General features: G+C 37.0%; 1 protein-coding gene across 5 annotated transcripts in view; it reads right to left on the bottom strand.

Annotated features, from left to right (window-relative positions):
• msi (RNA-binding protein musashi) overlaps positions 1–23,903 on the bottom strand; it is a 1,174,907-nt gene that overhangs the window by 58,553 nt on the left and 1,092,451 nt on the right. The window contains exon 5 of one of the 5 annotated variants that reach the window (XM_081736195.1): positions 5,754–5,898. The exons of 2 other annotated variants lie outside the window; for them this stretch is intronic. In XM_081736195.1, coding sequence (XP_081592321.1) covers positions 5,754–5,773 — 20 coding nt within the window. In that variant the 5' untranslated portion in view covers positions 5,774–5,898. Of the gene's footprint in view, positions 1–5,753; positions 6,117–23,903 lie in introns of those variants that run through there. 2 more of the 5 variants (XM_081736198.1, XM_081736194.1) reach the window with 2 other exon arrangements.

Raw genomic sequence — 23,903 nt, 5'->3', positions numbered from 1 at the left:
TTATTCAGTAAGAGAATACTGTTGCCTTGATTTAAGCAACAGTAGAAAAGTAATTTGAGAAGATGAATTTAGCAAGTATTGCATACAATATAACGTTTATGGATTGCAAGCAACAAATCACCATTTCTAGCACTGACTGACACTTTATGCTTAGGGAATTATTTAAAAACAGTATTAAAAATTGCTTCGAACAAGGGAGAACTAGAAACTATCGCTACCATTATCAAAACTTTATTTCATTTATTTATTTATTTTTTTTAAAGGAAATACATGATACAACCTACAGTGATTGACAAAACTTTTAAAATAATAACCTTATGGCCGAGCATGATATTTAGAGAACGACTTATTTTTTTGCTGAACACTATTTTTAATAAATCTTTTAATTGTAGTAATCAACATTTTATAGGAAGTGGGAAGCTTTGAATTATGTTTCAAGTATTCAGATCTTCAATATGTATTAATTCATAACTTGAGAGAGTCAAAATTTGGAGATATTTGAGGATAAAGAAAGAAAGAAAAAAAAAAAAAAAAAAGACTAGCGACTTGGATTTGACTCTATAGCTTACAAACTTGTGTTTGTATCACGTATGTTTTATTTCTTTCCGAATGATGCATCAAGTATTCGAGTAACTGAAATACTTAACAGCTGTCAACACTTTTTGAAAAACACTGTTAAGTTTCACCTTTATTATACTTTCTTCATGACGCTTAAACACCGTACCATGTAAAATTGTACCTGCATCATTTTGACTATATTATCGAACTACTCAAATCAAATAAAAGAAAGCACACCCCTCTCTTCATATTAGTACTCTTCATGGTTTAAAATCTACTAAAAATTACTATTGTGCTATTTTAATCTACAGTAGGCTTTATTTTTCTTATGGTTTGCAATAACCTAGTAACAGTAAGTACGATAATTTTGAAAAGTGGGTCGATCATTTATTACTTACGAAATGTAATTACATACAGTAATCATTTCTTGCGAGACAATTCAAGCAGTGCAGAAATTTGCGTGGTCGAAAGATGTCAAACTGAGTAAAGAATGACAGAAAACCTTCTCCTGTAAATGTATGTACCGGTTCACGTGTAGACCATCTACTGAAACGGAGCATTATAAAATTTAGATATATATATATATATTCTACAAGATTTAATTGTTTTCAATTATTCTCAACAACACATTGAAAATAATTACTAAAAGAAAGGGGAGGGGGAATTCTCCCACTGCAACAGAAGAGAAGTTATTTGTATCCTGAGTGAGAAAAGTTTTCGCATATTTGAAGCTTTTTATCAACAAAATGTTGATCTCGCTAGTAAAACCTGAGAACCAACCACCTCTGAATGACAGTTACCGCGTATACATGAACATTCACAGTAAATAGAAAGAAAACAAAATTAAAGCTCGTATTGCGCTTAGGAGGAACATAAACCTGAATAATGGCTATCACTATGGAAACACAGCTGCTGACGTCATGCTCCAGGGTGAATCGATAAGCAAAATATATAACACGAAATGTTTAAAAACATGAATCCGATTTCACGTTCATCACTTTGTATTATTCTTATGAATACATACTCACTGAGCTTTAGATGGTATATAAACGTTTTCACCCTTGAGGTTTTAGCTTACGGAGAGGGAGGGAGAGAGAAAAAACAAAGTAAGTTTTCATTTTGCTACAGATGTCAATAAATTACTAGTGTTACTAATGGAAATCAATTCACACACATATGTATCAATCTAGGATTACAGACTCCACTATAGGCTGGCCTCAATATTATGCTTCACTGCCAAACCGTTAGTTGTGTAAAAATACAGACAACTTCTGAAACTCTTAAGAAATACTGGTATACTGTTATCAGACATGCGATATTTAACGAAATAATTCAGGACGTTACAATCCGCATGAGCTCAGTTTATTCCAATATAAATACACATTATCGGCTTGCTGTGAATGGATTTAACTGAAGTATGTTACGAATTGCAAAAATCCACTTCACATGATTTGTATAGAAAAACTCAATCCACTTTGACGTGACGCTCCACTATATCGTTCCTTCAATGGAGAAGGGCTCATCGGGTCTTCAAATATAGATCTTTGTTTCTGAAACTTTACACTTTCAGCACTAAATAGCACTGAACTTAAGTGCATGCTTGAAGAAGCTGTAATTCAGTATCCAGGATATAATGAATGAGAATTCAATGTAATTTATTACACAGCAATAGAATAATTTAATATGTTTGCTATCGAATTTGTCTTAGGAATAGGTATTGCCATCTCTTAAGGAAGAGACTAACAACCAGTCGTATGCCATACTGCCCCTGGTTTTTCAGTGATGCAGGTATACAGTCACTGGAGTATAGATGCTAAATATCTTTAATAAATCCATTTTATACACAGTAATTGTTGGCACGTAAGAAGATGCTATTTCTTATGTAGAAATAATTTCTAAGTTGACAACACCGATATTTTTGTTATCTTTTTCCTATAGATCTTCAAAGAAGTTCATCTAGTTTATATTTTGATGTCCCATACTGAATTGTTTCTTTCCTATGTATGTGTATGTCTTCTTGTTTTAATGCATATAAATCTCGTGTTTTGAGCATGGGCGGATTTAGGGATTGTCTGCTGTAGGAGGTGGATCTTCCGGGGATTTGGAATATTCCTCAGTCGAGTGGGGGTTCCGGGAATTTTCCCGCAGGTAATTGTTAAAATAAAAACTCTGTTTTGAGCATTTTCGTGCGTAATTCTCTCTAATACAAGATAAGGGGGGATATATATTCAGAAAGTTTTTGGCTGGGGATCAAAGTCTCTCTACGTCTTCCTCCCCTCCTCCCATAACTACAGAGAAGCTCTCCAATGATTTTCAGTCATTAGGTACATAGAATGCAATCTTTTAGCCAACATACCCTCACTGCATTTCAATATTTAGATAGCCGGTATGTCGAATCAAAATCGTAGTAAAACATACCGTCTCTGATTTTTCCCCCACTTCGAACACTGGTAACTACTACTGAGAAACAAAAGGTTAACTTAGAAGGAATTTCAAAAATGAACTTCCAAATAAGTACAAAGACGAGGAACTTTTATTCATTCCATCTACTGTAATCTGTGCGTTTCAGTATTTATGAATTGAAAAATAGCTAGGCAAGTTTTAACTTTAGGAAAGAGTTCGACTGCTCTAGTGAAAGCAAAGTAGCTCCATTCACAAACACTTTTCCTTTCGCGACAATAACCAATAACTTACGTTAAACTTGAGTGTGTGTGTGTTTCCCCACAGGCAAGTTCATATCAATAGTCAGGGGATTAATACGTGCATCTCCCTCTATCGAGGACAGAGCCCAGGACCACGCTAGTCAACCACTCGACCCGGGAAATTTTTAATATCCACATCTTAAATTTGACTGAATTATTGTGAATATACACTGGAAACAAACGAAACACTGTGCCACACATTGGCGTTTGGCTTTCATCCCAAATACTACACGGAAACGACATAAGTTCACTGGAAAAAACACGCAGACGGAATGGATGTTAACCGCTCCGGAAAAATAACTATGAATGTCATTTCCAATCGGTACCAAATAGGACGTTGGCCCAGCGCCTTCCGATATAGTCATGAGGGTAGGATTGTGGTAAAAGAAACCATTCCTTCAAGCAGGAAACATTACTGGGCCAAAAAACAAAGACTTGAACGACGACCAATGGAAGAAGGCACTCAGGACCAACGAATCTAAATTCCAACTCTTCGCCTTCCAATGCTAGAGATTTCTGTGCATTGTAACCTCGTAAAGCGCTTTTATCCTGACCGTGTAATACCTACACAGCAAGGCATGGAGAAGGTAATGTCACTGTTTGGGAATTGTGAGGCTATATGAGACGTGGGCCTACTGATTAACGTGGAATCTGAACCACATAAGCTCCCGCCGGGAATCGAACCCGGGTCTCCCACGCGAAAAGCGCGTACGCTAACCGCTTAGCCACGAAGGTGCTCAAGGTTACATACCCGTACAGGCAGGTACTAATTGTAATCTGCGTCTTGGAAGTTTCAAGTTACTGCATCTTTGTAGGTTAGTAGGAGTTAAAAGTCCCTTTTAGCAATGAAGCTGTAAGAAATTCACCTTAACAATGGACCCGAAAACATGAACACCTGGATAAAGGCACAATGAGGGTAGGTTCGCTTATATCAGGCAAAAGTGTATGTAATATAAGGATACCAGATTCCTTTACTTTAGGATGCAACTATGGTTTCGAATACTGCCCGCAACAGATTCCTACCCTGCTTGCCATTGCTTAATACGGTCCCCACACACTTCTTTTGGTCGTGAAATAAATGCACATACAGCTTGTAAAAAAACTGAAAGTACCTGCAGAATACGAGTTTTTCCGCATTCGGTGTACATTTTAGAAGCATCAGTGTCACGTCGTGATAGCTTCCCTCGGCTCTATTTATACTATATAGCATATATTCGGGCGCTGCGTTTATACCCATAATTGTTTAACCCTCCTGAAATGAATCTGCACCGACTGTACCCAAGAATGCAAGACCTCCCTACAAGAAATAATGGATGGCATTCAGAATCTCTCCCAATTGGTTCCATGGCTCCAGAACAGAGTACCTTGTTTTTGTCTAAACTGTGATAAAGGTAGAAAACAACGAGCCCTGCGGGGCCTCAACCTCCTTCGCTCGCTCAGTTAGACCTATATTTTATGAAGTAACACTGGAGATCTTATATGTGCTAGATTGGGGGAGGAACTAAAAGATACCAGAAATAATTTATAAGGTACTACGAGCGTATTTCATCATAAAAAAGTAAATAAAGAATGAATCCATGTGTGGACACTTAAACTGGGACAGTACCGAACAATTATTTTTAGCGATGCCTTTAAACTCAACATGCGCGTAAATTAAAACGCCATATTTCTATCATATTCACGAGAGCGTAAACTTCATCTGAACCTAAACTAAGCTAATGCATATTGAAACGCTACACTAACATATTTTTGTCACTAGTGTATTAAAAGAAAGAAAAAAAAAAGCCTTTGTGCGCTCATGTGTAAATCTACAAATTGATGGAAAATGGTAATTCGTATGTGTAAATTAGGTTTTTATTTTTTACTAGCGATCCCTTTCATTTAAATTACAGATCTTGAACCCGTGCAATTAATAATTTGTAGTACCGATAGCCTGTCCAAGCTACACTCCTTTCACGTAACAACCATTACTCGCAAAGCCACTGAGAATAATCAACTGCAAGTGACAATGTGGTGCAATGAACTGACAACCATCTTTACTATTCATTCGACTAGTATGAACTAGATTACTAATTTCTCAGAAAATAAAATCTCGTTTGTTCATGAATTTATCTCGTGTGATACCTTTATTCCGAAGATAGAAAGAAAATACATTCGGGCACCTTTCCTATCTTCTTACAACACGTGACTACACTCGAAGTTACTGAAATGAACTTCTGGTCAATTTTCGTTCAAAATACATAACTGATAACAACCTTGTCTACAAAACTGAGTGATTTAACTTCAATATTTTACAGAACTGCGTGTTAATAAAGCAAACTAAAGAATATTAGTAATGTGCTCTATTTGATTGTTTCTTCTCCCAGATTCGTACAATGCAGAGTAATACAACCTACACAAAACATGCAATTTCTAAATACCGATAACGTATATTCAATGAAAAACTAAAATATAATCTACATGCACGTATAATATTTCACGTGAATAACTCACCCCACGGCCCTTGATAACATAGACTAGGATCAACAACAGCTGAGAGCGTCTTTTTTTTTTTCTTTGTTCCTCTTGTTTACAAATCACCAAGGCCCACCACAAATAAGCCTAATTTAACACCATCTGCATCCGGGTTGACCTCACACTGTAATATAAATCGTTTCTCAAGTCAATAGTGACGATAGTCCACATGCTAAAACACAGCACAGATTATCTTCACGAAAGAGCGATCAAAATGGCACGACTTACTCTTTACCTGGCTCGCGCGCATCCACAGACAAAACACAAAACTCTCGGCAACCAGCAGGGAAGAAAGAAAAACTACTCTCGCATGTCCTGAGGGTAGAAGGCTGCTCACTACCCCTGAACACAAAAGGTTATAATTTTGCCCCTACAAAATTTTCGCGATTTTCATTCTAAGTAACTAAATGTATTTCACATCTGTTGAACAAACTTTCTGGAGATCTTTAATGAAGTAACTTAAATTTATTTATTTATCACAATTTCACAGATCATCCATACAATGAAATTTAAGTTATTATTTACAGGCAAATGTTCAAAGTTCATCAACTTGGGGTTGGTCAGGTCCGTAACCGTATACGGCGAAGAGAATTTAGCTCCCGTGAAATCCTTACCCTTAGAGCAATTCTCGGCCCCTCATTGGATGCAAGGACGCATCAACAAACCTAGCAGTGTTTCTGACAGCATGAACAAGGCACTAACTAAGACTAATATTTAAGATGGAAAATCACAATGGATTGCTGCTACTATGATTATCAAGGACAAATTCTGTTATTACTTTCCTAAATTACTGAATAAATAATAAAAAAAAGTTTTATTACATCTTTGCTATTTCATTACGAATATTATTGTTAAATGTATGAATGTATGTATTTCACTTGGAATAATGAAATTCATTACCGTTAACACAATTTGTCTAATGTTGAATGTCTGATAAAAGCTATGCCATTCGAAAACATGATACATGTGTTTCCAGTATTCGTCTATAATCACCACGCAAAACGGAGTAATTATCCACAGATCTTCTTTCCCAAGGTCTAATATTTCAACATAATCTAGCATTTGCTCAAACATGGGCGTCATTTGGGGCTCAGGGAAGCACTCCCCCCCCCCCGAGTTTCGCACTTGTATACAGTTTAATCCACAAGATAATCATACACCAATGAAAAACCTGAAAATTTACTAACATCTAGGACCCCCCCAATATATATATATATATATATATATATATATATATATATATATATATATATATATATATATATCTGAAATGATGCTCATAAAGCAAAGAGTTTATACAGCATAGCTCTGAGCAAAACTTCTGTTTAACAGCTTAGCTTCTCGGGGATTCGTAGCTTCCACATTTGCCACCGATATGTCTTGTCCTTGATTTCATTCCAGTAGCAGATGACCCAATATGAAGTCTGTCGAAAGTCCTTCAATTGATTTCTTTAACCAAAGGAGGCTTGGATCTATAACAGCAGTTTGCCAGATTAATTAAGAAACACAGTAATAACGTTTGAACAAACTATAACATTCAAGATTGTAACCCACATTTTGACTCTTCACATTGATACAAAACACAAGGATGTCTGATGCACGTTCGTACCCCCTTCAATCCCCCCTGGAACTTCGTTGTTTGTTAGTATGTGAATGTATACTGACCTCAAGTCATTCCCCCTAAATGATCTCATCCGTGTCTTAAACTTGCGGCTACGGGCCTGGTCTGAAGCCTGCTGATATATTTTAATATCATTTTGATATATTATATTTCAGTATTCAGCACTACGGGAAGTTTTTTTGAGGGAGCAGACATTTTTTTGTACCAAAAAATATTGCTTTATATTACTTGTCCTACATTACAATAAGTCTGAGGAGCAGGCGGAAGGGCGGCAGACTTTTCATTTAAAATAAATGGAGGGATCTCATGCTTGTCCCCCTCTAGTGTCATCGCTATTAGTGTCACTCTTCAGTATCAAAGTTATACGAGATATGGACTTACAGCTTAACGTGGGATACTACCCATATGATCTCACACTGGGTGTCAAACCCGACTCTCCCGCACCGGGTTAAGATTTTCAGTTGAAGGTTCGGGCACATCTGTGGCCTGAATATTTTTTTGTCAAGTGGAAGATATGCAATAAGTAGGATATGAAAGTAAAAGTTACTTAACTTACTTTTCAAAAATTAATCAAGAAACTCAAAAATTAAAAAAAAAATCTGATTTTAAATTTTAACCCTCTAAATTGCCATCGAGTGATTAAGTTTGAGGCGTCATGGTGTATGAGAACATCAACAATGACGCTATTTGTACCCTGTGAATTATATAATACGATAGCCTTTAAAAAGAGTCCAATTTAAGATTTCTCATACAGATTTTATTGCTCGTCAAGTATTTTAATGCTTCAGCGACAAAATATGATTTATAACACCAAACTTTGATATACCGATCACGGGAAATACTAAGTTTCTTTCTTTCGAGTTTATACCTGGCTGTGTTGTATTTTCTTGGAAACTGAACATTCCAACAATATTAATGTTAACAATTATTTATGTATAAAAGAGAATGTGTTTTGACTAACTGACATATCGATCAACTTCAGGCCAAACCTAACACTTAAGCTAGAAACTTAAAATTTAGAGAGGGAATAAGATTTGTGACGCAAGGTAACACTAGGGAAGGATTTTTGGAAATTTGACAGGCAAGGGTAAAAGGGAAGTGTGGGAATTTTTATCTTAAGAGTCCATGCCTCGGAATCTCTAAATGTTAAAAATATAAAATTTGATATATTGACTCCTCATTTTAAATAATTAGACATGTCTTTCAGTGTTTTCCTGATATTTGACATAGAAAGGAAGAAACTGATGTGAGAAGAAAAAAGGGTTCGGAATTATAGTAAGTTTTATAAGTAGTGGAATATAAAAACAAAACCCAGTTTTCACCGATCTCATAAATCGCATTAAGACGGCTTAAAATCCAACACAGTTCTTTCCTAACAGTTTAGTTATGGTCCTCAATACTTCAACCAAACCTAACACTTCTAAGCCATTATCCCGCCTTTTTAAGGGACCTTACAAAGTAATTTCAAATGTTTCAACAAATAAGTATCTCTTAAATATTAATGGTAAACCAACAATCATTGCTAAAACTCATTTAAAACTATACATACTCAGATGGCCAGGTTATGTAGTCAGAATGGAAGAAAACAGGAACACTCATAAGTTTAATTGGAAACTCCACTGGGGGGAGACCAGTAGGAGCACATAGGGGCAGATGCAGGGACAATTTTAAAAACAAAATCTCGCAGAAATAGGAAAAACTGAAACGAAATCTTTAAGTCTTACGTCTCACGATTATGCCGGCTAGGCAAAAATAGACGGTGATGATGAGTAATGAATGCAATAGTGGAATGAATAAAGAGGAAGGAAACGGGGGAACCTCGAGAAAACCCACGCACACGGTGTTTGTCCAAAGTCCACTTGGCGTGAGCTGAGATCGAACCAGGGACTACAAACACCAGGGATGAACGCTCTGCACTTGAGCCACCACAGTCCCTCGTAGAAACAGCAATACAAAGTAGAAATTGAATACAGTCAGGGGCGGATCCAGGGGGGGCGATTGCCCCCAGAAGGGGAAATTTTCTTATTTTATATTATATATATAAAACCCATCCCAAAGTTTGGAGCCCATAAAAGTAGCACTATGACAAACCCCCCTTCCAGAAGTCGGTCCTGGATCCCCCCTGAATACAGTTGGCTAAGAACAGAAGTCAATGGAGAGGTTTTGGAATGCCATAGAACCTCCGAGTTCCATAGCATTAGTTTAGGAAGTTAGTTAGTGATAATATTACTGTATACTATTGATTTAATTTCGAACGCTCACTCATTGGACTTTTTTGTGTCTAATTTATTCTCTTTCTTTCTATTCTAATCCGACATGAAGGGAATGAATTTAACACTAGAACGGCGGCTGGGTCATTTTTGACCCATTTCGCACTTTACGTTTTAACAACTTTTCTATTTTCTTACGAATCGGATCGAATTTTTGTGACTTTTACTCGTTCTCTTGAAGAAATATTTGTACTAACTATCACTCTTATCCACACTTTGCCTTTCAAAATAACAAACAATTATACTAGAACGGCGGCGTGGGTCAATTTTGACCCAACTCTTTTGTTGCATTGTAGCAACACTGCTGGCTAGCGTCTTTATCTTGCGACCGTTCTTTCTCATAATACTCTCCCATTCCACCTCGTGTTCAATACCAGCTTCTCAGCAATTTTGTCAGTTTAGTTGGAGTTAGTAATACTTTAGAAAGTCTGTTGATTAGGAGAATCTCATTATTTTAGGATTGATGTGCTATTTCAAACACTCATTATGAGCAAGAAACTGATGACAATGGATGAAATACTTGCAAATTTCAATGATATACGTGAGGCCGAGTCTGACGCTGAATGCGTTGATATTTCTTCAGATGAAGAGTACCTGCCGAATAACAACGAATATGATGATTCGGATGAAATATTGAAAGAGGAAGAGATAAGCACAGAAAACCATACTTCTGCAAATAAGCGTCGTAAAATAGGTAAGACTATTATTATTATTATTATTATTATTATTATTATTATTATTATTATTATTATTATTATTATTATTAAACACAAATGATATGTCTTACATCGTAACAAAATATTCATAATAATTTCAATCATTTTAACAAAAAAAATGCAAACAATTTGCATGTTATTGTGAAAATACATAGCTATTTTTTTTAATCACTATGTTGAAATGTTTCATGACAAGACGTTTATAGCACAAATAAATAATAATAATAAATAAACCACAGCCATATTCGATCCACTATTGGATGAGGCCTCTCCCCGAAGGGAGGACTTGGTCTACTGCTCCCACGCTGACCAGACGGATTGGGACAAGGTTCCTATATACCAGACGGATTGGGAGAGAAAAGCCGAAGTTCTCACTGTGATCGCCCCTATATGACCGCCCCGCTGGTCTAGTGGTGAAAGTGGCTGAGCACGGACTGAGGGATCCCCAGTTCAATTTCCGGGGCTGCAAAAAATTCTTAGACTAATAGCCTGTGGCGTAACCAGAAATTTCGAAGCTACCGAAACCAAAAAGTTTAGAGGTCTAAATGGGAGACAACTTACTTTGTCGTATGTTTCGATAAATTATATTTCAACCAAAGAAGTAGAATCTTTAAAGGAGTTGTTCGAGAAACAGGTAGTTTACCATTCTTTTCATGTCAAGGCTTTCATGATTAGAACCTAGCATATCTTATTTATAAAACAATCACTCTATACTGACTTTTTCTGGTTTGAACTACTGCAAGTTTACGACTGTGTATGCTATTTTAGGTTATGTGTTTCCACAAATGCTAAACAGGGAGAGGAAAGTTATAGAAATGCATAGATGCGTATTACAACCATATTAGTAAATAATTTTTGTGTAATATGTCACGTTTTTAACTGTGAAAAATGTTTTTGTATGACCCTTCTCCTTGTAGAGGAGTGACTGAACTTTGTTCTGTGTAAGACTGCAAGTTTAGATGTGTGTAGATTAGGTTAGTTTAGCTCAGTTAGGTCATGCGCTTGAACAAACTATCTAAGAATAATAATTATGTAGGAATAAGAATTATATATAACATTACTATATAATAAACTGACATTGTATATAATACATTCAATAATATCATTCTAATAATATTATATTCATAGAAAATAGCATGTTTCTTAAATTTGTATCATTGGCAAAAAACACATTGATCAATAAATATTAAGCTAGAGTTCAAAGAAGTTTTTTGTTTTATTGAATGAAAGTCACGTTTTATTATGCAATAAATGTTAGTGGTTTAGAATACAAATATTTAATAAAAATGGAATGGGTCATTTTTGACCCACTCCCGCCGTTCTAGGGAGTATCAAAAACACCGCCGTTCTAGTGTTAAATCAGGGAACAATTGTCCTTTAACTACTTTTACCTGCGTATTTTTAAGTTCAGAAAATAGTTTTTAAAGTGATTTGTAGTTTCACAAAGTTTCTCTATGAAAATATTAATTCTAAATAGGACATACTGACACGAAAATCAAATGTTGAGAGTTTTGTAAACAATGAGTTCGCTACACTGAACCAACAGAAAGATCCCTCTTGCTTTCGAGTTCAACAAAGACGCGAGGGGAACGAAACAATAAACACAATGAATAGCAGTAGAGGCTGCAAGACACCACGACCAGAAAAAAAAAAAAAAAAAAAGTTGCATCGCCGCGTCCCCAGTTGCTGTCCTCTGAATTGCTTGCTGCACGTGCACTTAAAAATAACCAATGAAGTTATATATAAGCTTTGTTATAAGGATTTTTAGCACTAAAACGTACATACATTATGGATGGAAATTGACAAACATAATTTCTCTAATTAAGTGATCTTTCTTTTCAAAAGGTATCTTAGACAAATCCAACAGTGTGAAACATGAAAATACTGAATTTCAAATTCCACTCGTTTCTTATCTCATATTTTTCTTTCTCAACAGGCCAACAATAAATGATCCAGTGCATCCTGGCATGTGCAGACGCACATTTGAGTCTTCCTGTTGTCTATAGAAATTACATCTTTCAAACGTAATTATAACAGCATAAATACAATCACCTCAGATCTGTAAACTGCATTTTAATTTGAAAATTTGCTAAGCTTACAGTACATAACCACTACGTAATAATATTACTATTAATTGCTCACTGTCTCGCGATGCAATAACAAAGTTTCAGCCTTACGGTCATTTTGCACCATTTTTCATATACCATCCATTGGCATTTGCTAGGTATTTCAGAAAAGAAAGAATCAGTATGTCTGGTCGCGGAGTTCGAACCCAGTATTCCTGATCAGGTGGGTCAACAATGGTTTACCTCTGAGCGTTAGGTGTTACCATATCGTTAGTTAGTAGTGTATTATTTGTAGGTAGACCCATAGCCAGAAATTTCATTTGTGTATGTTGGATGTGTGCGTATGTGGGGGGGGGTGAGGGGCGACCTTCGTCACCTTTAAAAATCAATATGCAATTTGAACCAAAGTGTCAATTTTTTTCGTTTTCGGGGCAGAGGTACTACCCAGACCCTTTGGATACGTCCATATATATGTCGAGTTAGAAGGAAAAATTCTTTGAAGATCATCCTAAAATAAATAAATAAATAAATTTAAAAAATCCATTCATGAATGTTAATTAATTTTTTCCGCCTCCACTATTTCTTTCTCAGTGACGAACTGCGCGCACGGGCCATGTATATAGGGCTAGCTAGCATTTTGACTTTAATGCTTTTATCGGATGCATAGAAACACTGTTAACTGAGTAGAACAAATGAATAGCCCAATGGTTCTTGAATTTTGGGGATTCTTTTTTAGGAAATTCCAAAGATATAAAAGCTCGTAAAAACGCAAAATATTTCAAAAACAAGGAAAACGGTGCTTTTTTTAAATATATATTTTCTTTGTTTCCTTTTTTTTCTTTTAGGGGGAGTAAGTAGTAGAGCGCTCACTTCTAGTGCAAGATATTCCTGGCTTGATCGCCGGTCATATGTTTCTGATCTGTAGGCCAATCCTTTCATAATCATTCACTTTCATTAATTATTATCTGCAGTGGCGTATTTACGATTTTGTTTCGGGAGAGGCTTTGCTAATTTTGGGGGGGCTTTGCTTGAAAATGTGAAAATTCTGCAAGATATTTAATATACTTTAAAGGTTTCGGGGGGGGGCTTAAGCCCGGAAGCCCCCCCCTAAATACGCCACTGATTATCTGTGTTACCTTTAGTCAAAACGGCAAACTCCGGAACAAACCAGAAATATTTCATTGTTTTCTCACTACAACACAAGAAAAACATTTATTTACAGTGTTCTGACGAAACAAAGATGATTTCAGTTAGTCATACATTTTCGATGAAATAATATTTTATGTGACAATAGGCTTAATACGTCTATAGCATTTCTATAGGTCTCTAACATTCGATGAAAATGATACTTATTTTACACTATTCCCAAGATTCATATTTCAAACATTGATACGATATAACAATAAAGAAGGAAGAATCCGGTTACTTATTATCAGGAGAATCCTTATTATCTGGTTAGTCCCATTATGATAGGGCATATTTCCGAAATTAAAAAGCGATGAAATTGAAACAAATTATTTTTGACGTGGTTTTCATATACTTTTTGTGACTTCTAACTTTATTCAGGAAGTCTGCCTTGCTGATAAGATATTAGCATATCAGAGTAATTTGTATCTGCCCCCCACTCCCAGGACTACCCCCTGAAATCACTACTGATGCAGGTGCGGCAAAGAAAGATTGAACTACCTTTAACTATTCAAACACATTAATCAGTAAAACAGGTGCTCACGTACTGTAATCATTTCTCTGCAAGATTAACCTCTAGAACTGAAGAATAAGTGGTTCAACAATGCAGAATGCACTGGCCTTATCATTACACTTGGCAATGTCTGGAAGGTAGGGGGTGAAACAAAATGTAAAAGGGTTGAAACAATCTGTACACCTCAACAATTACTTATTCTGTTTCTTCTGTTTCTTGGAGAAGTTTCTTGATGTAGTCAGGAAAATACGCCATTTTAAACGTTCTAGCGATAATTAAGAGTCCCCAAAATGTGAGGTATTCAGTAAAACGGGTAATCTGGTAACCCTATATTACGCTGAATCTACTCTATTGTAATTCTCATACTGAAAATGTGAAGAAAGGTGATTTATTATTACGATATTATCATCATCATATATTACATTGATCCGAATCAAATCACTGTTTTGAATCAGAGATTCAGATAAATCAACTTGGGTATAATTTAGTTTTACCAGGAGAGGAGGGAGAAGTATTTTTCTTTTCTTTAATTTTAGAAAAAAATCTAAGGACTTTACGCGCATAAGGTGCGTTCCTTGTCGGTTTTTTTTCATATAGTTATTATACAGGGTGGCCCAAAAGTAGATATACACTAGTGCATTGATCAAGTATAACGTTCTACTTTATGGGTTTATTTGCATCTGCTGTTCTGAGCTTAAGGTATAAGTAAAAATAAAGAACAAATAAAAAAGAAAATAGGTCCACCTGTTTGATAACAATAAGAAATGATATGAAGTACAGTGAGCTGATCAGTATGGGACTATATATCTACTTTTGGGCCACCTTGCATAACAGAACAAAATCCTGGCTTTAATCGTAACTATTCGCATATTCTACAAATTCCTTCTCCTGCTTTCAAAGAATTATTAAAAAATAATAATAATAATCCTTAAAACTTAGAACAAGTCAAAGCTGTTAAATAAACCGAAGCAAATTAAACGCAATTTACTTTCTTCAAAAGAAAGTACAGTATATATTTTGCCTACGAACTCTATTTTGTGACATAATCAATGTCCTTTCCTAGAATCGTCTAACGAAGAAGTAAAATAGAAAATGGGAAAGCATAATGAAATACTATTTTTTTTTTTACCGAGTCCGTTTGTTTACCTCGTTTTTATTTTCCTTTCATATATATACAGGGTGTTAATGAACTATACCGAGAAACTGTAAGAGGTGATTTATTACATCAAAATAAAAGAAAAAATTCCTATGGATCTATGGCGAAAAGTGCATAGTTTCAGAGCTAGGGCTGTCCAAAATCGCGAAAAAACTCAATTTTAATAGACCCTATTTCGAATTACAGAAACTGTGGATGGTGGTCCTTATCAGCGTAAAGGAATCCATGCATACATAATCCAAAAGTGCAGATTTCATCAATTGTCAATAGACGTAGAAGGTATTCCCTACAGGGTGTAATTCTCAGATACGTTCTCAATAGAGTTTTCAGATATACCCTGATTTCAAGGAGGGTCTAAAGTAGGTAAGCCTTGACGACAATGGACATCCAATGCTTCGGAGGGAAGACGGAAGTTCTAGGAACCGGTAGCTCCATTTTTGTGTGTGTTCGGAACAACGTGTGATGCGATGTATTTTGATACGGTATATTTCACGTCTTCTTCATTTATAAGCATGAAAGAAAACATCACATCATGCGTTTTCCCGAGTACAAGAGACTTTGCTGCTGACGATCCTTAACACTTCCGACATCACGCCAAAGGATTCGTGTTCACTGCTGTCAAGGCTTACCGTTTGCCTACTTTGGACCAATCATAAAGTCAGAGCATATCTCAAAATTCGGTTGACGGCAGGTCTGAGAATTTCACCTTGTACGGAATACTTTGTATAATCACTGAACATTAATGAAATATGCATTTTTGGATTGCGTATCCGTGACTTCATTTACGCTGATAAGAACCACCATCCACAGTCTCTCGAATCCGAAATAGGGCCTCTTGAAATTTGGCTTTTTTCGTGATTGGGCAGCCCTAGGTCTGAAAATATGCACTTTTCGCCATAGGTCCATATGAAATTTTTCTTTTATTTTGATGTGAGGAATTACGTCTTACAGTTTGTTGATATAGTTCATTAATACCCTGTATATATATGGTCAAACTGAGAACGCATAAACGGAGCACACTTTAAATTATGTAGGGGACGCAATCGAATACAGGAATACCTTATATAACGCGGATAGCTGGTTGAAGAAACACCCGCATTATGAAAAAAAGGCGTTGTTTGAGGTCTATTTACAATGAGTTTAAACTGAATTCATTCATCTGAAAAATTTGAGAAAACAAACAAACAAATTAATAATAATAATAAATAGAATATTTTAAAAAACTAAATAACTCAGAAAAGCATTTTGATAACACAAAACTTGTAAAAGAACAAAACAAAAACATACTATTTCTTCAATTGTAAATAAAAAATGACAACATACAATTTTACCTTCCACGTTCCAGAGGTTGATTAAGTTATAATGCTCTGAATTTCTCTACTAGTAAATGCCTTGTTTCCACCACTAGTGTTTGATCTGGAGGCCACCTCTACAGACGATTACTCGGCATTGAAGTTTCCATTGAGGAAGAAGGCGATGCATCCCATTCCTCTTTACAGGCTTTCCATAGGTCGGAGACCGTGCGAAATTGACGATAAGTCCGGTTCCGCTTGAGAAGTTCGAAAGCACAATAGTCCACTGGTCTGGTAACTGGACTCGTAAAAGGGATATCAGAGAAGGGAATTGCAGTAATTTCAGTTTCTTGTTCCATATCGCGACAGAATCCAGCAATGTTTTCACCGTATGGTTGCATGCCTTGTCTTGGTGAACCTCAACTTGGTTCACGTCTTGTTCGTACAATGATGGGATTTCATGATGGTATAGTTTAGTCAGGACGTGAGTCTGGTTTCGCTCCACCTTCCGAAGACGCAGACGCAGTCTGCCCCTGCACAAGAAACCGGCCACAATCATAAAATATTTTGCGAAACTCTCTCTAAATGGAATGGGACGAACTGTACCAGTCTGTGAGGTAAATCCACGCTTCATCAAGCGTAACAACAAACTTCCACTGATCACCAGTGATATGACATTAATACAGCCTTCTGCATTTCCTTTTTCGCTCAGCTGCATGGCATGGTTCAGAGCGTACACATTACTCTTGCGAACGACCCCGAGGCGTAAATCTCTGTCAATGATACGGTTGTTTGTCGTTTCCGATGTGTGGTATTTGCTGGTCATCAGATGCTGTGAGAGGGAATTTTCGAACACGGTTGCAATACGCCGAATCACATACAATAGCGGCGGGGTCCTATTCACGGAAGGCTGGTTTCTGGCTGTTCATGTCTGTGTGATGAGCCCAGAACTCTATACCACATACCTTCATACAATACAACTCACGGTGGCACGACTTACACGAAAATTACGCATATTACACATTTCTATGATGCGCGACGCCGGGAACTTAGCGTCGTAAAGGGCCACAATGAACCTCTCCCAGAAACTGTTGTTTCGGCGACATCAGGCGACGCTTAATCACGCTGCTCTATTGCGTGACTAACGAGATACTGTTCACAGATCAACAGATACTGTTGCTTGCCTCGTGGCAATCCCATGGCGATTGAATGCGCATGCGCGGTGCAGTTGCACTTGAATTCGGTGGAATATAACTGAATCAACCTCTGTATGCCTTGTAGACTACAGCAGACGGATTATTATTGAAAGTGATTGATCACGAATGAACTGATAGAATGATAATGTGGGAGAAAACGGGAGAACCCAGAGCGCCCGAAATGACATTAACAGATGCCCAACTGAGGAGGATAATAAGAGCACTTTTTCTTGTTTCAGTCAAGACCTTTTACCTAATCAAGTAAGGATAAAACCACTAAATCAGGGGGTGCCAAAATATTTCTCGAATAGTGCATCAAAACTTCTAGAGCCTGTCTCGATCGCTGTTGCCCCTGTCATTTCCCGTGTCAGCTGATATGCACGTTATTGAGTGAACTTCGACTGGAATACCCTTTATCGGCTTTTTGCAATTGAGTGGAGAGAAAATTATGAAAATATGTCTATGGGGGTGTTCAGGACACATGGCAGCAATAGGCACCATACTCGACGTCAGATGTTGCAGGAACGCAACAAATCATAGCGGTAAATTAGCCAGTGAAAAACAGAATAACATCGCTTCGCGTATAGTGTTGTAATCAAGAATGTTATAAAACAGAGGATCTGCTCATACGTATCTTCATCATATGAACTCAATGAAACCAAAAAACAACCGAGCATCGTCTGAGCTGGCACGTCTGATTGGCTACTCTCGTTTCCGCCATGATCGTTGGCTCGAAACATCGCGATCTTAGTGGCGCGGAGTGGACAGAGTAGGTGTGGCGAAGCTGTGACGTATGGCTTCACGATTTTCTTGTATGGGCAGATCCTCTATTTTATAACATCCTTGGTTGTAATATTAGAACAATATCGGTAAAGGATTAAATGTCATTAGGACTGTCACCAATCAGTTTAGCAATCTAGAAAAATACAATTCGATACTAATGTCGGCCATTTTGGACATTTTATTTTCACTCTTTCTTACCACAACTCCACGCCAATGGGAGCTGAATTTGGAGTTAGATGGCATCAGTAGTGTCACTATTCATCTTAGCAACTATGACTTCGATACCAATATCGGTCGTTTTCGATTATTTTAAAAAGTCACCCCTTCCCACCCAAGAAGTCAATATTTTTTCAGATGTAAGTCATACGTATATGCCAACTATTTTCTTTAAGAAAACAGTTTGCCCAGGGGTAAAAGCGGATCTAAAAAGGTAGGGGAACGGTAGGAAACGGTATGACGTCACACCGTCAACCTGCCTTAGTCCATTGTATTTTTTTAGAAACTGGGGGGACGCCGTACATATGTTTGGAGATGGGGACGGCGTCCCCTTGCGTTCCCCCTCAGTTTACCTCTGAGTTTACCAAGTTTCATCTTCCTAACATGAGAAATTTGTGATATATTCTATTTTCTTTACATAAATGTTAAGTCAATAATAATAATAATAATAATAATAATAATAATAATAATAATAATAATATGCCTGCCAGAAGGTTAATGCAGTCTGTATGCTGGTTGGTCGTCCTTTACCAGCATCAAGGCTACGTGAGATGTAAACCTACAGTTAAAGGTATCCGAACCACTGTAATGAGTTTAAATTTCAAACCTCCCTACTGAGAATCGAACCCAGGACTTTATACCCGAAATGAATACGCGCCAGCCACTAGACCCGCGGGAAAGGCTATAAGGGAATGTGCTGCAGGTGTGGTCTTTTCTTTTCAAGTGCACGTCATCCCGTAAAATAAATCCCTTAGTTTACGTAAAGAAAAAAATCTTATAATACTTATAAACATACAGTATACTCCAGCGACCCATTTGTTTCTCTATAGAAGTGAATCTTTCCGTTCATTACCACAACACTTCGAATACTGAGTACAATATTTGGACACTAGCCTATATTTACAATTATAACTGATATATTTACCGTATGCTACGTACAATCAATGAATGAAATTGAGCAATCTAAATTTGTGTAGCCTTTCCTTAATTGACACCTGTAGTTTATGGACAAATAATCATATCCCACCGACGTCAGTTATTCAGAGATTTTCACTGCAGAACTATTCTGAGAAATATTACTTACAACCTATCAGATATTTGTCAAACCTTGGAAGAAACTTCTCCAATCTGTAAATAACAAATTCTACAACTACAACCCTAAACGTTTCTACACTGAAACGGTCGACAGGAGTGATTCTGAAAGGAAAGTAATCCAAGCACGTCCATACAACGCACACTACAATACTGGATCTCTTCTGGCTTTATTCAATTCAAACCTCTTTGGTGCTGAAATTAGCATGTGAATACACACGTCCAACTGGATAGAAGATTTACACCAATCCACACACATATATATGTGTGTAATTTTTTTCCCTCCACGCGTGCTTCGTTTCCGCACAGGAACAAGACGAAAATCGTATGAACATGTGGTAACAACAGAAAAAGTAGGCTACGTATATCACCAAATCGTTAGATCGAAAACCTCACGGAGAATACGAAATGGACTAATACAATGAACAAAAAGAATTCAGCTCGGATAGTTCTACTTCCTTTTATATGCAATATAAAAGACAACGATCTTAGTATCAATGTTATGTTATAAGTACACAAAAGAAATTTAGATGTTCGGTAACATTGATAAAAAAAAAAAAAAAAAAAACTTGTTTAGTATATATGTTTTGAATGGTATATATTCCTTGATGAAAAGGTAACATATTTATCGAATTTGAAGTACGAAACTTAACCGTAATAATGTCATATTAAGCACTACGCTGAAATTACGAGGATTGTTCAAAAAGTCTTGCCTCCATCCCTCTATTATTTTCATAATTACGTGCATAACTCTACCCTAAAATGAAGGCTTGAACCTTCTGCGTACAAATATGTTTTATTCTTTCAGGTCACTTCACTGACAACGACACAATCTCAGGATTAGTGACTCTTGGCCCAAAGCTGTGGAGCATCTGAAACGCCAGCGTTCCGCATCCGAGATGGAGGTCATCAAAGCATTGCATTCTTGGTGTTGTCAGCGACCGGTCTCATTCTTCACCTACGGCATGCAACAACTAGCACCGTCGACGTTAAGTGCGACGACGCCAGTGGAAGCACATTGAAAAGTGAAAGACTCATTGAAATGCAGCAGTTCAAGCTTTCGTTTGAGGATAAAAATTATTCATGTGTAACAATTAATAATAATAATAAATAGAGAGTTGGGACAAAACTTACTGAACAACTCTTACAGGTCTATTGTTTAACTCCAAACACTTGACACTTATTTTTTCAGATTAGATTTTATATTTTCTACGCACAATGAGAAATATCATTAACAATGAACATCAAAAATTAAAAAAAAAGTCAGTGCTAGTCATTTCATTAGGTAAGTAGCCTGACATTAGTAGTTATTGAGCTCTCAATTGACTCGAGCAGCAGTAGCTGATTGACGTAAGCGGTACATTACGATGTCGTTCGTGACGATACTGTTTCTAAATAATATGTTGTAAGAAGTGAGCTTATAAGGTATTTAAACCTTTCTAATTACGTAAATTTACAATAAATAGAAAGTTACTAAAGGAAGAACGTGTGTGTTCGTACTTCAAAAGGAGTAGTTACAGTGGTTGAGTTATTTGTGCAGCATTTACCGAACACTGTTATTTCCATCTCAACCAGCAATCCGTAACTTGAATGAAAGATTTGACCAGACCGGGTCCGGAGTGGACCCCTCTAAACCAGTACATTTACATATGTGACTACAGATGGAACTGTTGATATCAGTAGCGCAGTGTCTTGCGAATTGAAAATGATGGAGGATACTTTGAACACTTGATTTGGTGACCTAACCTAACTTAATATTATGACAACTTGTAATAATTTTGTAGCTTTATGGATGATAAATATTCATTTCAAATGCATTTTTGTGAAGTCACTTATGGACCATATGATCACATAGCTCTGAAGATGTTGCCGCTGTATGGTAACGAAAGCTCAGCACAGCAACACTCACTCTGGCAGCAATCCCGAGAACATTGCACTTATGGACCACTCTGCATTTGGGAACTTGCAGAAACAAGACAAAGAGGCTGAAATTTCAAGGTTCATTTTGACGCATTCCCTTATGCCTTTTCCACTGGGCATCTATACACATTCTGTTAGGTTACTATAATTACAAATATTTATCATTCTTAATAATAATATAGGTATATTTTACGAAGACGCAAGCATACTGAATACAAAACACTTTTCCTTAGAGTATCCTCGTTTTCACGTTACATATGCAACACCTGACCTAACACATTGACTGCTACAATTTAACTGAAGTTTTGAATCTTGTACGCCACAGTTCCCGAGCCACTATGAGTACATATGTGCATAATAAATACAAGAATTTAAACCAAGCCAATTTTTGAATTTTAGCTGTACGTACGGTTGTTTAATGGTCATATAATTCTGCTTGAATTGTGTATGAATTTTTATACACAAGATCCAGATTATGGATGTTGCTTATGTAGAGAACAGCATACACGCGGCCCAGAAGCAATACGCCATGTGTATGAAATACCATACAATGATAGCCAATGTAGCTACTTAAAACATGCTTTATCATATGATATTTATACCTGCTAATACAAGAAATACATCAATACACCGTATACAAAATTGTTTGGGACAGTGATACCGATGGTCACCATGTTGAATTTACTTTCATTTTCTTAAATGGAAACTATATGTTGTGATGTATCGATCTCATCTGAAAATTTCTCAGGAATTCAATGCTGTCTGTGATTGCTTTACCGCTTACCATAACGAAGTTATGGCAGTTTTCTGTTTTCTTGGTATCGTTTCTGGTGATTGAGATAACATGACTGTGACGCAGGCAGAACACATTGAGATCATTTTTATCTCAAGAGAGGGAAGCACAAGGATCGTTGTTGATTTTAACAACTGTCACACGATAGGTCACGTGTTAGCCATAAAGCAGTAAGCAAGTTGATCAAGAAATTTAGGAAAACAAAATTCGTGGCCAACAAACCACAATCAGGCAGGCCATGCACGGCGATTGACGAAACGAAGTCAACAGCAGTGTTGGCAGCATTTAGCAGGAGTCCGAATTGAAGCACTCCACGTTGGCATTTATTCCGAAGTTGGGCGTCCGCTTTCGCCACGTTTTTTCGCTGTCATCTCCTTTCCACATTTTCTGCAATTGGTTTTTAGGTTCATTAATCCGTGCTCTTTACAAACTTTTAAAAGATTTTGCTCGTTATCAACGTATTGCTTCACAAATGTTACAACTTTTAGTTCACTGCCCTTCTACATTCGCCATATTGATAACATAAATGCTTGTTACTTTCCCACAATGCAACTGTTTGGTTACCTTGCGCCAAGTAGTTCCCTCCGTTCGGCGTATAGTCCCATGTTAATAACCGCTTATATATAACAAACAGATTTTTCGAGACCCTTATATATTATCAAACACACAAACGATCAAATTATCCATATCTTTCCCGTAAATTTTAAAAATTTTGCTGGAAACGGACGCCCAACTTTGGAACTTAGCCCCTCTACGTTTGTCCCAGTAAAGTTGTGTTAGTCGTACAACGATCATGCGTATTTTGCCCCTGCATAAGTGTCACCTGTACAAGCTACAAGTGATCAGCACCTCTTAGAGGATGACCTGATCGGTGTTTGGAATTCGCAGAATGGGCAACAGAATAAATACGCCAAAATTCCCGTTTCGCCTACGACATTTTATTCACAGATGAAACCAACTTTTAAGGGGGCACGGTGGCTCAGTGATAGAGCGTTCACCTCCGGTGCTTGGGGTCCCTGGTTCGATCCCAGCTCGAGCCGTGTGGACTTTGTGGTGGACAAACACCGTGCTCGTGGGTTTTCTCGGGGTTCTCCCGTTTCCTCCCACTTTCTTCATACCACCATTTCACTCATCTCTCATCATCACCGTCTCCTTTAGCCTAACCGGCATAATCGTGGGACGTAAAACTTAAAGATTTCATTTCATTTCATGAAACCAACTTTTAAGTTTCTGGTAGGGTGAACAAACAGAATGTTCCTACTGCTCAGATACCAATCCTCATTGATGTGAAGTAACTATTGGCATTTTT

The sequence above is a fragment of the Thermobia domestica genome, chromosome 13, assembly GCF_964235325.1.
Source record: "Thermobia domestica chromosome 13, izTheDome1.hap1.1, whole genome shotgun sequence".
In the NCBI taxonomy this organism is placed as follows: Eukaryota; Metazoa; Arthropoda; class Insecta; order Zygentoma; family Lepismatidae; genus Thermobia; species Thermobia domestica.
This window is presented reverse-complemented; position numbering and strand designations above follow the sequence as displayed.